The 14526-nt window shown below is 42.8% G+C and overlaps 1 protein-coding gene across 7 annotated transcripts in view; it reads left to right on the top strand.

Moving 5' to 3' along the window:
• TNRC6C (trinucleotide repeat containing adaptor 6C) overlaps nt 1-13623 on the top strand; it is a 78875-nt gene extending 65252 nt beyond the window's left edge. For 4 of the 7 annotated variants that reach the window (XM_072351593.1, XM_072351595.1, XM_072351594.1 and 1 more), the window contains 12 exons: nt 520-666; nt 1023-1142; nt 2265-2348; nt 2658-2889; nt 3967-4134; nt 5353-5544; nt 5696-5839; nt 8108-8224; nt 10081-10275; nt 10974-11044; nt 11365-11504; nt 12856-13622. In XM_072351593.1, coding sequence (XP_072207694.1) covers nt 520-666; nt 1023-1142; nt 2265-2348; nt 2658-2889; nt 3967-4134; nt 5353-5544; nt 5696-5839; nt 8108-8224; nt 10081-10275; nt 10974-11044; nt 11365-11504; nt 12856-13213 — 1968 coding nt within the window. In that variant the 3' untranslated portion in view covers nt 13214-13622. Of the gene's footprint in view, nt 1-519; nt 667-1022; nt 1143-2264; nt 2349-2657; nt 2890-3966; nt 4135-5352; nt 5545-5695; nt 5840-8107; nt 8225-10080; nt 10276-10973; nt 11045-11364; nt 11505-12855 lie in introns of all 7 variants that reach the window. The other 3 variants (XM_072351597.1, XM_072351598.1, XM_072351599.1) reach the window with 2 other exon arrangements.
• Nucleotides 13624-14526: the final 903 nt, after the last annotated feature.

Consider the following 14526-nt stretch of genomic DNA (forward strand, 5'->3'; position numbering starts at 1 on the left):
AGTTTTCTAAAGGCAGTACTTGTTCAGCACTTACAGCCCATTACACATATCAGAAGCGGAGGCAGCTCTAACAGCACATCTATTATCAGTGGGTTTGTAAAGTGAGTATCTATAAAAACTGCCTGGATAGCTTCATGATTAGGATGTGAGTTTAATGCCTTCATTCTCTCGTTCCTTCCTGCATAAATACAAATATTTTTATGAGTACTTTTCCTTGTTCATCTTGTGACCTCCAGCCTTTTATGCATCCTTATAAAGGAGATCTTCACCTTCAGCTGCCTTTTGTTCTGACACCTGTACAAAGTTCGGGCAGGTCTGGGGTGTTGTTGGGTGTTTGGTAGTGTTTGCAGTGCCTGATTCTGAGCCTTGCTGTCAATAAGGCTTACCCCAGAACAGTCCTTGATTCTTTATCTGTGCCAATCATAGTCGCTGAGGATAAAGGCTGCACAGATAAGGAACTCTGAGCTTCTGTGTTGAATGATGTGTTTCAAGGCTGGTGTCTTTCTCATCCCATTGCAGATACCGAGTGGCAATCTGGGTATGTTTGGCAATAGCGGAGCAGCACAAGCCAGGACCATGCAACAGCCGCAGCAACCGCCAGTGCAACCTCTTAATTCATCCCAGCCTAGTCTTCGTGCTCAAGTGCCTCAGTTTCTATCCCCTCAGGTGAGATGGAGCTTCCAGTTTTTTCCCCTTTTCCTGGATTTCTCCCTTGTGCTTTCTCCTTTGCACACTCATTCTGTGATGATCCTGAGGCTCTGCAGCCATTAAGCATGTTAGGTGGTGAAAAGCTCTTCCTGTGTACTCTGTGTGTTATCTTTGTATGCAGATTCTCTCTCTCCTTTTTGCAATGGGCAGCATCCCTGCAAAGCTGAGGACCTCATTCTCTTAATTTTTTTGATGATTTATTACACAATTATACAATAGTAATATTATTCAGCTTGATGCCTTGTGATTCTTTCTTACATCTTATATATCTACCAGTGTGAATATACAGTGCTTAATACACTGCTCTTCCTTAGGTTCAAGCACAGCTTTTGCAGTTTGCAGCAAAAAACATTGGTCTCAACCCTGCACTATTAACCTCGCCAATTAATCCTCAGCATATGACGATGTTGAACCAGCTCTATCAGCTGCAGCTGGTAAGTGTGAAAACCTGGCAAGTAAGCTCTAAATCTGAATGGATGGTAAAATAAGAGAACAGCACCTAAATCTTTAAATGGATGTGGCAGATAGTTAAAGCAATTAGAGATTTCTTTGGAAGAGCTCCTTTTGAAAGAAACAAAACCACAGCTTTTGCCTCAGGCTTCGTGGAATAATTATCCTTTACAACATATCAGGGGAACAAAAAAAGTCAGTTGTCTTGTTGCAACTGTATATTATCAAACAGCACTAAATCTGCCTGTTACAGTCAAACACGTGCAACTCATTGACCAACTGGGAAATTAGTGTCAAAACGTAACAAGACAGAAACCTTGGCAGTGTCGGTCACCTGAGTTATGTATGAGCTGCCTTCCATTACCTCACTAAACAATAAAGTGCACAGTGTGTTTCCTGTAATTAACAGTATGAATGTTAATTGCACTGCGAGGACGGCTTGTTTTTGGAAAGTTGTTTTATCTTATTGCTATATCTGCAAATACATGTTTTATTTAATCAGATATTATGGGTTTCTTTAGAAGTTAGATTCCGTGCTAGCAGTTTGTTAGTATTTGCTCATATTAAATATAAAACTGTGATTGACAGCCTGCCTCCTTTACTGATGTCGTGTGCTAGGCTAACTCTTCTCTTAGGAGCAAGATGTGGTATTTCATTTCTGATCATATGTCCCAATGTTGAGAAGCTCAGCACTGATCTCATGCCATGGCAATGGTTAAACAGTACGAAGCTACTTGCAAAATACCTGTACAGAACGCCTTAGGATTTGAGTTCAGATGATGCAGCGAGATGACACCTTGCCCATTATCATCTTATGTTTTGTTTTGTCCTTCATCTGGCACATTCTGCAGAAGGAAAGCACGTTCCTATATTGAATGAATCCTTGTTGCTGGTGCACTTGCTCAGTAGTCTGATTTAAAGACAAACAGTGCTGAACTTAAATGCATTTTGTAATGCATTCTTAATAAGATCATTTGCTTTGTTGTGTATTTTCAGAAAACTCCAGTGCTGCTTCTTTATTGTATATCATACCAGATCAGCTCAGGCAAGCTTGTTAGGCTTCTTGTGTATGTTTGAGTCTCTGACCTCTGGTTTCCGTCCTGTAGGCGTACCAACGTTTACAAATCCAGCAGCAGATGTTACAGGCTCAGCGTAATGTTTCCGGACCCATGAGACAACAGGAGCAGCAAGTAGGTTTGGTTACCAATTCAGTTACACCATCAGAGTTTGGTATCAAAAGCTTAAGGAGATTGAATGTTATACCAAAGCAGTTAGAGCATCCTTAGGAACAGCAATACATGGTTTGAGTACGGGGAGGGTAAGAGTGCTGGGGGGATAAAGCTACTCCACAACACTCAGTTATTGGAGGAAAGCTCTTCAGCACTTAATTCAGTCAATTTTTATTTGTAAAGAGATTTAGTTAAGGGTAGAAAGAGGCATAAGAAATTTTAAGTCATTGTGAATCGAGCAGTTACTGATTTGTTCTCTTTTGTTGCCAGGTTGCACGTACAATCAATAACATGCAGCAGCAGATCCAGCAGCACCAGCGCCAGCTGGCCCAGGCCCTGCTTATGAAGCAGCAGCCTCCCCCTCCACATCTATCTTTGCACCCCTCTGCAGGCAAATCAGCCATGGATAGCTTTTCACCCCATCCCCAGGCTCCCGGCCTTCCTGACCTGCAGACCAAAGAGCAACAGTCTTCACCGAACACCTTTGCTCCTTACCCTCTTGGTATGTGTCTTTCCTCAAAGCAGTTCCATATGCAAAAGGCAGAGGGAGTGTTTGTCATTATTTTATCCCCCAGTACGAGCTCTATGGTATAATAAATAAACAAATACAAGATAGATGCATATTGAATATTGTTGAAATGCCCAAACAAAACCATGGTTTTGATAGTAGTGATCTGTATTTGGTGTTCTGTGCTTTGCAGAACAGAAGATCTGCTAACTACTTATCTTGGTATGTAGCCCTTTGTGAATTAAATAGTAAAATTTAACAGCATGGTGTTGTAAAATGCCTCTGTTTATGCTGTATATAAGAGAATTGCCAAGCTTGGTCTTTCATTGAGAAGTTAAGGTGATTCTCACCACTATGGGGAGCTGTTATAGCAGGGAGCATCAGAAGGAGAAAGAATTTGCAGTGTGAGAGATTCTAACCATATCAACTGTGATCTGCTAACATGCAGGATCCGGTATCAAAAAGAACCCGGATCTGTGTCACTGGAACAGATCAAAATGATTCCCTACGTATTTGTATGTACTTTCTGAAAACCTTTGGGGGGGTTTTCTTCAATCTCCTTCTGTGAATATAGAAGTTGAATACCTGCTCTGTTAAAAAGCAGCTCTTTGTGTTGCTTTTGAGTTAATTACTTGAAGATTTTTTGCATGTTGCCTGCAAACTGAACGGCAGACATTGCTGGTAAGACATTCAGAATACTTTGGCTTAGCAATGGAATACTGCAAATTCTTCACTGGTTTAAACTTAGCATTCCAGTGCATTCTTTCTGAATGCCTTTTCTGGGACAGGGAAAGAGACTGCAAGTAGAAACAATGACAGATATCAAACATATCCCTACTTTTTTTTTTTTAACTTATTTTCCTTTTAGCAATGCTTTAATATTTTCTGCATTAATGGGAATGTTATTCTAAATCGGCATTCTGAGAGCAGGTTGGAAACATGCGCATTGAATCACCTTATAAATGTCTTAACAATCACATTTAATAATTCCTTTAGCTGGACTGATAAGCAAAGACACGTTTTTTAACCCTCCGATGTAGCAGGGATGTCTAACAGCCTGTTTTCCTTCAGCTGGACTGAACCCGAACATGAATGTAAATAACATGGACATTACTGGTGGTTTGTCAGTGAAGGACACTTCTCAGTCCCAGTCTCGCCTTCCTCAGTGGACGCACCCCAACTCAATGGATAATCTGTCTAGTGCTGCTTCTTCTCTTGACCAGAACTCCAGCAAGCACGGTACGTCCCATTTAGTTTTCTAGGTCAGTTTGGCTTTTTGGAACTCGAGTCACATTGCAATTATCATTCTTTTCCCATTTTGCTCTTTTCTTTGAGTGCTGGTAAATGGTACAGAGCACCCTTTAAAACGGTGACATTTCTGTAGCCACATTCAGCAGGGTATTGAAATTCTTGCACATAGAACTTCCCACATGCAGTCCGTTCTGGTTCCTTCGTTAGGGAATTTTGTTGCTGGGAACATGGAGTTCAAATAAAACAAGCCATTCGTGTTTGCAGCACGTGCAAATCTGTGTTAGAACACAATGCTCTGTTAACTCTCTTGTATCCTGATTTTATTATAAGCAGCATGAATTATTTCCCTTGTACAGTACAAATCATCTTTTTCTGCACTGCTTATCTATATCTACATTGCTTATGCCCAATTGTTGCTGATATTTCAGATCTCAGTAACATGGAATGGCTTAGCTTGGAATGGGCCCTAAAGATCATCTAGTTCTTCTCCCACCCTGTAGGCACATCTGGGATTGCTCCGAGCCGAGTGCAACACCTTGCACATGGCCTTGTTGAACCTCATTAGGTTCTCATGTGCTCTTCCTTTCTGTTGTGTCAGTCACACCACTCAGTTTGGAGTCATCAGCAAACTGCTGAGGGTGCACTTGATCCCACAGTCTGTGCCACTGATAAAGATGTTGAAGAGTAGCGGTCTCAAGATAGTCCCCACTTGTGGTTGGCCTCCACTTGGACACAGAGAGGTTGACCACAGCTCTTAGGATGTGACCATCAACCCATCCCTGCTCCCACTGCCTGTACTTCTTATCCTTCCATCCCTGGTGGTGTGAAAGCATCTGGATGAGGAGCTACGAGATGTGGTTTAGTAGCCTGTGGTAGCAATAGTAATGGGAGGACAGCTGGACTAGATGATCTTATAGGTCCTTTCCAACCTTGTGATTCTATGATCCTATAATATTCTATAACATGCAAATTCCTATTTACAGTCTCTATGATTATTTGAATTACTTACTCTCTTTTTGACAGTAACCCAAGTTTCCTTAGCTAGTTCAAGAGTCAAGATGTTACCAGCAGTGTACTTCACAGCTATAATTCTTAGTAAGGCTTCAGAGGCTGTTAATTATTGTGTTTATTTATTACTTACTGGTGAAACTCCATACCCCAAATTAGTCCAACCTAAGCAGAGCCTTTCCATTTCATTCATTACAGGTGCTATACCTGGAGGTTTAAGTATTGGTCCTCCAGGAAAGTCCTCCATTGATGACTCCTATGGCCGCTATGATCTGATTCAGAACAGTGAGTCGCCCGCCAGCCCACCCGTAGCTGTTCCTCACAGCTGGTCACGTGCCAAAACTGATAGTGATAAGATTTCCAATGGCTCCAGCATAAACTGGCCACCAGGTAACAAAACGCAAAGCATTTGTGTTATACTGATGTCATTTAAGTGCACTCTGCGTTTATTTATTGAATCCGTGTGCCTTCTGATAGGAAGAATTAAACTTTAGGGAGCTGTGGCTTTATGTGCTCTTGTTTTTTATTATATTTGGAACAGAATTTCATCCAGGAGTGCCGTGGAAAGGACTACAGAATATTGATCCTGAAAATGACCCTGATGTTACTCCTGGAAGTGTCCCAACTGGGCCTACCATTAACACCACCATACAGGATGTTAATCGCTATCTTCTCAAGAGTGGAGGTAAGCACACACGGGACTTTCACATCTGTATTTACTTCCTTCTTGCCAACAAAGCTGACTTCCTATAATAGGAGTGTAGCACGTTTTTGCACATAATCCTTATCTACAGAAGCTTCTGCTCTGAACTTTCACTCAGAATCCAGAAATACACGATATGAAACTACGACGTTCATGGTTTTCTTTGGGAATGCAAATATTTTTATGTCGAGAAGGGCTGTGAGATGCCATATAAACTTACGTGGTCACTGGAAGTTTTTCTAACTTATATAACTCCTACCCATTTGTTTTGAACAAGATTCTTCTCTCCGTTCTGACCAACCCTCTGCACTTCAGGAAATACTTAAGAAGTCGCAATATAAAAGTTGCACAGCTGTGGAGGCAGCAGGCTTCCATCACATGTAATTGTGGCTTTGTAAAGAGATCACTCAGGAAAATAAATTAGAGCTGTTTTATCCCCAAAACCATCAAAGAAAAGGGAGGGAAAGAAAGGGGGGGATTAACTTGTAAACTCAAATTTCTCAGTGCTATTTCCATTCCGTTTGTCTTGACAGACAGAACTAAAAGTATTCTCTAAGAGACCAATAAACCACTGAGACTATGCAACTTGCTATCTAGATGTACTGGAAAGGGGATCAGCGGAGAGATGGCTTGGTTTAATTGTGATCAGTGTGCCTTAATAGGCAAGTTCTGCATACTCCATTAAAATAAACACTAATACAGACAGGAGTATTATAATCAGGCTGTCAAGAAGGAGCTGTCAGGGTTTTGTTGTGGCACATGGCTACATCTGTGATATCTGCAAAGCCTGTAAGTCAGAATTGAGTCAGAAACTGGTTTCCAGCTCTGGGACATGTTAGCTCAAGTGAAAGGATGTGAAATATGAGGGAGGAGGGTTTTCCACTGCCTTCAGTGGTGTTGACTTGCCTCTGAGATGTTCCTTCTGCAGGTCTTCTTTACAGAATGTAGGTGTACATCAGCTCTGTCTGTATATAATCTGTCTGTGGAATGAGGAAATAGTTGCTCCACTTGTAGAGGGTCAATATAGATGGGCTTTGTAGAATAAACAGTCTGCTGGGAGACAAAACCCCACATGAAAAGCAGTGGCTGCTGGGGGTCCGTAATGTGCTTCCTTACCATGTTGGGTTTTTATTTTGTTAAATATGTATAATATAATTTTCAAGCAAAGTGTAGTTGCTGAGTTTGTTTCTTTATGCTCACGTAACCCGGGTGTTTGATTGTGTCATTGCTGGTATTCCTTCAAGTGAGATAAGGATTTTCATGACGTCCTGCCAGGAAAAGGCTTTTTGAATACTGCATCTTGAATGTGGTGTTCACAGATTGCATTAACAGAACTGAAATCCTTACACAGGGTTAGACTGTGGCTGCTACGCTGAACACTTCGGCAAAACCAAAGTGTTGGGTTTGGTTGTTGTTTTGCCCTGGTTGATAATGATGCCATGGGCAGTCAGGGCTGCTTTCAGCTCTTAGGGCATATGGGACATATCTGGTATGTGCCTGCCTGTGTCAGGAATGATAAGTCAGCTGGGATACATGCTTCATTTTGTTAGTGGGTGGATAGAATACCTGAGCTTCTTCTGGTCTTTATAATGAACATATTTTATTTTATGTTCAGTTTCTTTCATTTGCTGCCAGGAAGGAAATTGTAAGTGTGCTCAGATAGCTGCTCAGATTGTCAGTGATTTACTAAGATGGTTTCAGGCTATTTCGTTTAATGTTATTAGTTTGAGAAGAGTTGGCTAAAATATATCCTTGCTTTACTGAAAGTCTGCAAAAATCTACAGATGTTTGTGGGCATTAGAAAGCAGGAGAAGTGCTTACCTCAGGTAATTTAGGATGAATCACCCATGGTAAGAGGTTAGTTTATCATATACATTTATGCTCATCTACAGTTGTCATTGCTCAAGTCAGCCAGTGAAGCACCCTTATAAATGCAGCCTGTTCCTTGAGACCGTACAGTTTAATGCTGATTTTTTTTTAGTTGTATGTCTTTAAGGAAATGCAGAATTTATCTTCTGCTCAGGCACTAACACATGTTCTACTACATGTTCTTTCTTTTCTCTTCTGCTAAAGACTTCTGCTTCACTTTCTCATGCTTTCTGTAACATTTCATTCCTAGACTTCAGAGACCAGAGGCTGATTAAGGAAAATGCCTTGCATGGTTTGTATTTGCACATAATAGATTTGCTTATGTCACACCAAACATCACGATGCCCATCTTTCTTAGTTGCTTCTCTGCTGGTTCTGCAGGGTCATCCCCAACATCATCTCAGAATGCCACGCTGCCTTCATCGAGTGCCTGGCCGCTTAGTGCCTCCGGCTACAGTAGCTCTTTCAGCAGCATTGCATCCGCACCTAGCATTGCAGGTACGAAAAATGGCCTTTCTACTTTCACGTTTCTCTGCATTCTGAGAAAAAATAAAGGCCCTCGAAAGTGCTGTCCGTGTTATTACAGTAGTGCTGCTATAGGCAGAAGCACACTTTGTAGTCCTGTGTGAGGTAGGCAGCATTTCTGGAGGCTCTGCTGGGGAGCGTTGTATGGTATACCTGGAAGTGTGCTAAGGAAAATGTATTTATTCCACTTGATGCCAAATGCCATTACCCTGTATTGGCATTGAGGTGTCTTAATGCCTATTTCCATTGCAACTTTGCAGAGAAACGTTCTGTTCTCTAGCAACAGAGTTACTGCCAAGGTCCTAAACCCTTCCAGTGGGAGCTGATGTGGGTTTTTTTGTTCACAATTGCACTGCTAACTGTACAACATCTTCAGCTCGGGAGAAAGTTGGGTTGTGCCACAATGAGGATGCTCTGCCTGGGAATGGGGGCTGGACTTGGGGTTCTGTCTATCGAGGAAAGCTTCCTCAAGACTACATGTGTTTTCTTAATGTGTCCCATTCCTTAAGGAGAAAGAAATAATGGAGTAATAAATTCTGAGCTTTCTCTCCTTGCAAATCATAGAAAACGAACTGGCTGTGTAAATATCTGTTTGTTCCATTAGAAAAACATGTAGGGGCTATTGCATGGGTTGTACTACCATTTTCATATGTAGTTAGTGAAGAATCTCCACTTCTTTGAACAAATGAAGCCGCAGCCTCCCAAGGCATAGTGTAGATTGCAAGGCAAAACAAAATTGTGTTTGAAATGCTTTCTTTCACTGAAAGCAAAAGGAGGGGATGGCTTGCTTTTATTTTTTATCTGCCATGCATTCCTGCTCTGTTTACTTGTATTTTTTGCAGTCTCATCTGATCTTTGTGTTAACCCTATGAGAATGAGTGACATAGCAACATCTAACCTGTGCATGCATCGTGTGCTATGTTGCAGGCTGAGCTGCTCTGAGTTCTAAAGCTCAGACTTCCTTCCTTAACCACTGCTTTTTCCCCCCACCCCCCGTTGATGTCACCATCATCATTGTTCGATTATTTTTGTCACTACCACTCGCAAGAAGTGGGAGAGTGCTTACTTCTTCCACTTGAATCCCTGTGATTCAATATGAAACCATGGAGTTAGATGATAAACAGAGGCAGTTTAGTGGGGAGTGTGTATAACGGAGGCTGTGATTCGGTGACTGGTGAATTTGGTGTTAGGGCTCCTAATACAAAGGCTTCTACAACCACCTGCCACGCAGGTGAATAAAGGATTTTGGTTCAGCATCTTCATCTTCAATCAGGTTTGTGCAGCTCAGCTGCTGAACACTAATCGTTACTCTTAGCTTTGTTTTGATGACTTTATAGAGCTCCGATTGGACAGGAGTGGTAGTGAAGTAGTTTAAAGACTGATAGGAGAATTAAACTGAGCAGGGAGAAGTTACAGAGAGCGACAGATTGTGTTCAGAAATACAACTTGTATTGGTCTTTGAAATTTTAATGATATATCAGAAGGATGTATAGAGATGCTGCTTACTTTATATTGTATAGATTGGGTTGCACAGGAAGAAAAAGTGGTTTCCTTCTGTTGAACCTTTGAGAGAGAATCTTTAAGGCCTTCATTGTAATTTTGATGAGGTGAGATTTCAAATAGCTAAACTCATTTTCTGTTTTTTGGGTTCCCAGTGTAAGCAGGTTACATGTGTGCAGGATCTGTAGCAGTGAGTTGGTAGCAGAGTGCTGTTTCATCTCCTGGAAGGTTGGATTCATGTAGCAGTGCAGAAGCTCGATGACCCATCCCGTTTGGTTTAACCATTGTTGCTAACTGAAAACACACAAATCTCTTATTTTCTGTTGCAGGTAAACTGTCAGACATCAAGTCTACGTGGTCCTCCGGCCCAATCTCCCACACGCAAGCTTCTCTGTCCCATGAACTATGGAAGGTACCCAGAAACACTACTGCTCCTACCAGACCACCTCCGGGCTTAACCAACACCAAGCCATCATCGACGTGGGGTGCCAGTCCCCTGGGCTGGACCAGCTCTTACTCCTCTGGTACTCCTGGCTTCTGTCTTTCATAGCAGCACAGCAATTTCCTTTTGTGATTGTTGGTTGGTTTTCTGTCTTATAATAGTGAAATACCCCATAGGTGGTACCTGGCACGTGTGAGCCATGTAGGGCCTGATGACATTGCAGGGCCCTCGGGGAATGCTGTAATATTTTGTGCAGGCTTTTTTTTTATTGTCCTGCTTAAATACAAATATGAGAAACCACGATCGTGGCTATAGAAGCATACACATCATATTTATTAGTGGAATATTGACAGCTACAAAAGTAAGTGTTACACCTAATATATCTCCCCGAGTGTTGTATTGATCTGTTTTCAGTAAGCTGGAAATGAAGTGTTCTTCCCTCTTCCTACCATTTCTTTTGTCCATTTTCTTCACCAAAACCCCACCTGGTGGTCAGACACCGTCAGTGCCACAGCTCCCTCTGAACAGTGCTCACCCATGGGGCTACAGAAGCAACTGCAGTTTCCCAAATGCCACCACTGAACATCCAGCTTGACCACTCTCCTTGTAGAACACCATGCTGAAGCTGGAAGAGCAGATTATCCTGCTGGTTGTGCCCTTGTATCTTCCATTGGAGCACAACTGGTGCTTGTCAGGATGTTGTGATTGACTTTAAGTTTCCTTGCTGTATGTGCTTTCCTCATCGTAATGAAACATTTTGTTGTGGGATTTGTGTTGCAGGTTCTGCGTGGAGTACTGACAGCTCAGGGAGGACAAGCAGCTGGCTGGTTCTTCGCAACCTCACGCCCCAGGTGAATGGAGCTGCACTACAGAGCATCCAATGCAGTCTTGGGGAAAGTTGAGTTAATTTATGAGCAGGGTGTTTTTTTTCCCTTTAACTTGTAGATTTCTAATGACAGCTATAGTTTGCATTGTATGAGTTGGGAAGTGTTGTGCACTGGACTTCAGGCAAGCCTTTAGAAGTGATAAGTCTTTAATGCAATTCTTCTTATGGAGGACAAACTTCCTTTCACATCCACTTACACTTCAGCTTTCAAACCTGTTCAGCCAGCAGGCATTTAAAGTGAGGTCACAAAATCACAGGTAACCTTTTTCCCTTCTCTCTGCCCAGATTGATGGCTCCACACTGCGGACGCTGTGTTTGCAGCATGGCCCTCTAATAACATTCCACCTGAACCTGACGCAAGGGAATGCTGTGGTCCGATACAGTTCCAAGGAAGAAGCAGCCAAGGCCCAAAAGTCTCTGCATATGTATGTTTCAATTCTGTTTTTCTTCTGTTACGAAGTCTGTTTTATCTAGGAAACCACTATTTTAAGCAAGAAAATGGGCTTCTTTAGCTGTATGGGACCATTAGATATACAATGCAAGAGCTGGAGAATTGGAGTGGTATCATCAGTGGCATTAGAGAGGATTAAAAATAGGAAGAATACAAAGGCTGACGTTTCAAAAGGACACTTATCTGCTTAGAGTTAGAAGGGAATTTTCCTTATCGACAGTTTGTAGCACAGGTGTGATTAAAAACAGTGATTGTAGAGGAGATATCGTTTGCTCCATGACCAAATGATAAGGGGTGACCTTTCCTTAATGAAATGTTACAAAGCTGCATTCGGTAATCAGGTAACATCACCCCATCTTAGTTAGATCAGTGTAGATGTGTGCATCAGGTAAGAGAAACGATGCCAGTAGCAAAATTGCTATCTGATTTTGAAGACGAGTACTTCTATTAAAAATACACACGTTAAGGTCCTTACATTATCAGTGATTTGGAAGGCTTCCCTGTAATTGTTTTTTCAATGGGCATACCTATAGTTACGCTGCAGGCAAGGCCAGGCCTGCCCTTTGAGTGACAGAGGCTTAGCGGTCTGTGCAGTTGGTTTGCTGGCAGGGTGACAGTGGCAAAATACAGTGGGATTTTTGGAAGCCAGCAGGACAGCATTGGGGTGCCAAAAGGTACCGTAGAATTATAGAAACATACAATTGTTGGGTTGGAAGGGAGCTTAAAGATCATCTCGTTCCAACCCCCTGCTGTGGGCTGGAAGACGCATCACAGAGTCAGCAGGCTCAGGTTGGATCTCTCCCATTGGATTAGACTTGGTGGGCCACATGGAGGGTCACCAACCTCCACATTTAATACTAGACCAGGCTGCCCAGGGCCCCATTCAACCTGACCTTGAACACCTCCAGGGATGGGGCATCCACATGCGTTTTCCTGGGTCAGACAGGTAAATATGAAACAGTAGAGAGAAGGTGCGGTGCTGTTTAGCAATAGGACAAGGAGCAATGGCCTAAAACTTGAACAGAAGTAGTTCTGTAGTCTTTATGGTAAGGGTGACAGAGCATCGGTACAGGTCACCCAGAGGGGTGGTGGAGTCTCATTTGGAGATCTTCAAGGCCTGTCTGATGCCAACCTGTGAGACCTGATGTAGGGAGCAGGGCTTTGGGCTCAGTGATCTCCTGAGGTCCCGTCCAACCTCTGTAATAGATAGAAATCTGTGCGGGGCCACTCAATGATGGATCTTCAGGAGTCCCTTCCAGCTCAAGATATTCCCATCATTCAAAGCTCAGTCTCACATCACCCCTCCTTCTGCTCTCATCCCTTAGGTGTGTCCTGGGAAACACTACCATCCTGGCCGAGTTTGCCGGCGAGGAGGAGGTGAACCGCTTCCTAGCACAGGGCCAGCCGCTGCCACCCACCTCCAGCTGGCAGTCCAACGCCGGCAGCACGCAGCCGCGCCTGGGTTCAGCCGGCTCCCATGGGCTGGTGAGGGGCGACGCGGGGCACTGGAACAGCCCCTGCCTGGGGGGCAAGGGCAGCAGCGAGCTGCTGTGGGGCGGCGTGCCCCAGTACTCCAGCAGCCTCTGGGGACCCCCCAGCGCCGACGACGGCCGAGTGATCGGGAGCCCCACACCTCTGAATACTCTTCTTCCGGGGGATCTTCTCAGCGGGGAGTCCATCTAGGAAGCGGAGAGGAACCGAATGGAAATCACAATCATCAGCACTAAAGGAAATATAAAGTTGTAACCCTTTCCAGTCCCGGGCTTGATGAAGAATCCAGCTTTAACCGATCAGACTGGCAGCCCTTTTTTCTTTCTTTATTTTTTTAAGTACCTCTGTCCAATATCGACTATGAAACTGCAGAAGTCCTTGTGAACTGTTAATGCAACAGTATGGGCTCCTTTTGGTCAGTGTCACGTGCTAACGACAGGTTATATATATATATATATATATATATATATTATTTTTTTTTCATGGCTTTTTTTGTTTTATGTCGTCTTTTTATGTTTGTATGAGTGATTTTAAAAAACAAACTTATAAAAGCTGCTTAGAATAGGTCTATCATGAAGGGCACTTTTCAGAATTTGGGCTGGAAAGGGTTATTTTATCAACTGGGGAAGGGGGGGTGGCGGGGTGGGGGGGACGGGGAAATGAAAGCCTATTTAAAATGAGCCTGTGACTATTATGCACATTACCAGAGGCGGACCCAATAATCAGAAAGGGTGAAGTGTGATATTTACCATTGGTACAGATAAGTGATGAACCCGAATGGTAACTTATGGACTGTACAGGTTGAATGGGGAGGGGGGGCGGGCTGGGGTATCTTGTGTCCACTACTCCCATGGATCTGCCTATGCACATTACCCTCGTTTCATTACTTTTTCATGTCGTTTTTGTTAACCTTCCCCCCCCCTCCAAAAAAAAAAAACTAAAAAAAAAAACAAAACTAAAAAAAAAAGAAAAAAAAAAAAGGACAAAACAGAAAAAGTTTAAAAAAAAGAAAAAAAAAAAAAAAAAAAGAACATATCAAACATGCAAATACTTGAATCCAGCAGGCCAATAACAAAATGTGAACACTTTGCTACGTCTGATGATTACACTTCCAGGTTGGCATCAGTACACCGAGACAACAGGCTCTAAGGATTTGTTTTATCAAGGTTTGGACGTTCTGTTTTTCGTTTGAGCAGATGATGTGCGTGCGTGAGTGTGAGTCGGGCTCAAAGCGTGAAGGGTTCTCCTTTTATCCAGTATATGCTTTTGGTTTGCTCATTGGTCAGATGTTTAATTGTTATTAGCTTCTAACTTTGCACTGAGTGTCCGCAGCCCTTCTTTGTAGCTCATCCTATAACGTTAAAAGAAAGAAGCAACTGATAGAAGGGGCCGGCGACAATTCACGTGTAAATGTTTACTCAAGGACTCTTATTGCGTTTTCAAAATGACAGTGTGTATCTCTGGAGAATTAATATGTATATCTACCTTGGGCGGCTTTGTATTGT

This window comes from Excalfactoria chinensis, chromosome 17 (genome assembly GCF_039878825.1).
Source record: "Excalfactoria chinensis isolate bCotChi1 chromosome 17, bCotChi1.hap2, whole genome shotgun sequence".
Classification (NCBI taxonomy): Eukaryota; Metazoa; Chordata; class Aves; order Galliformes; family Phasianidae; genus Excalfactoria; species Excalfactoria chinensis.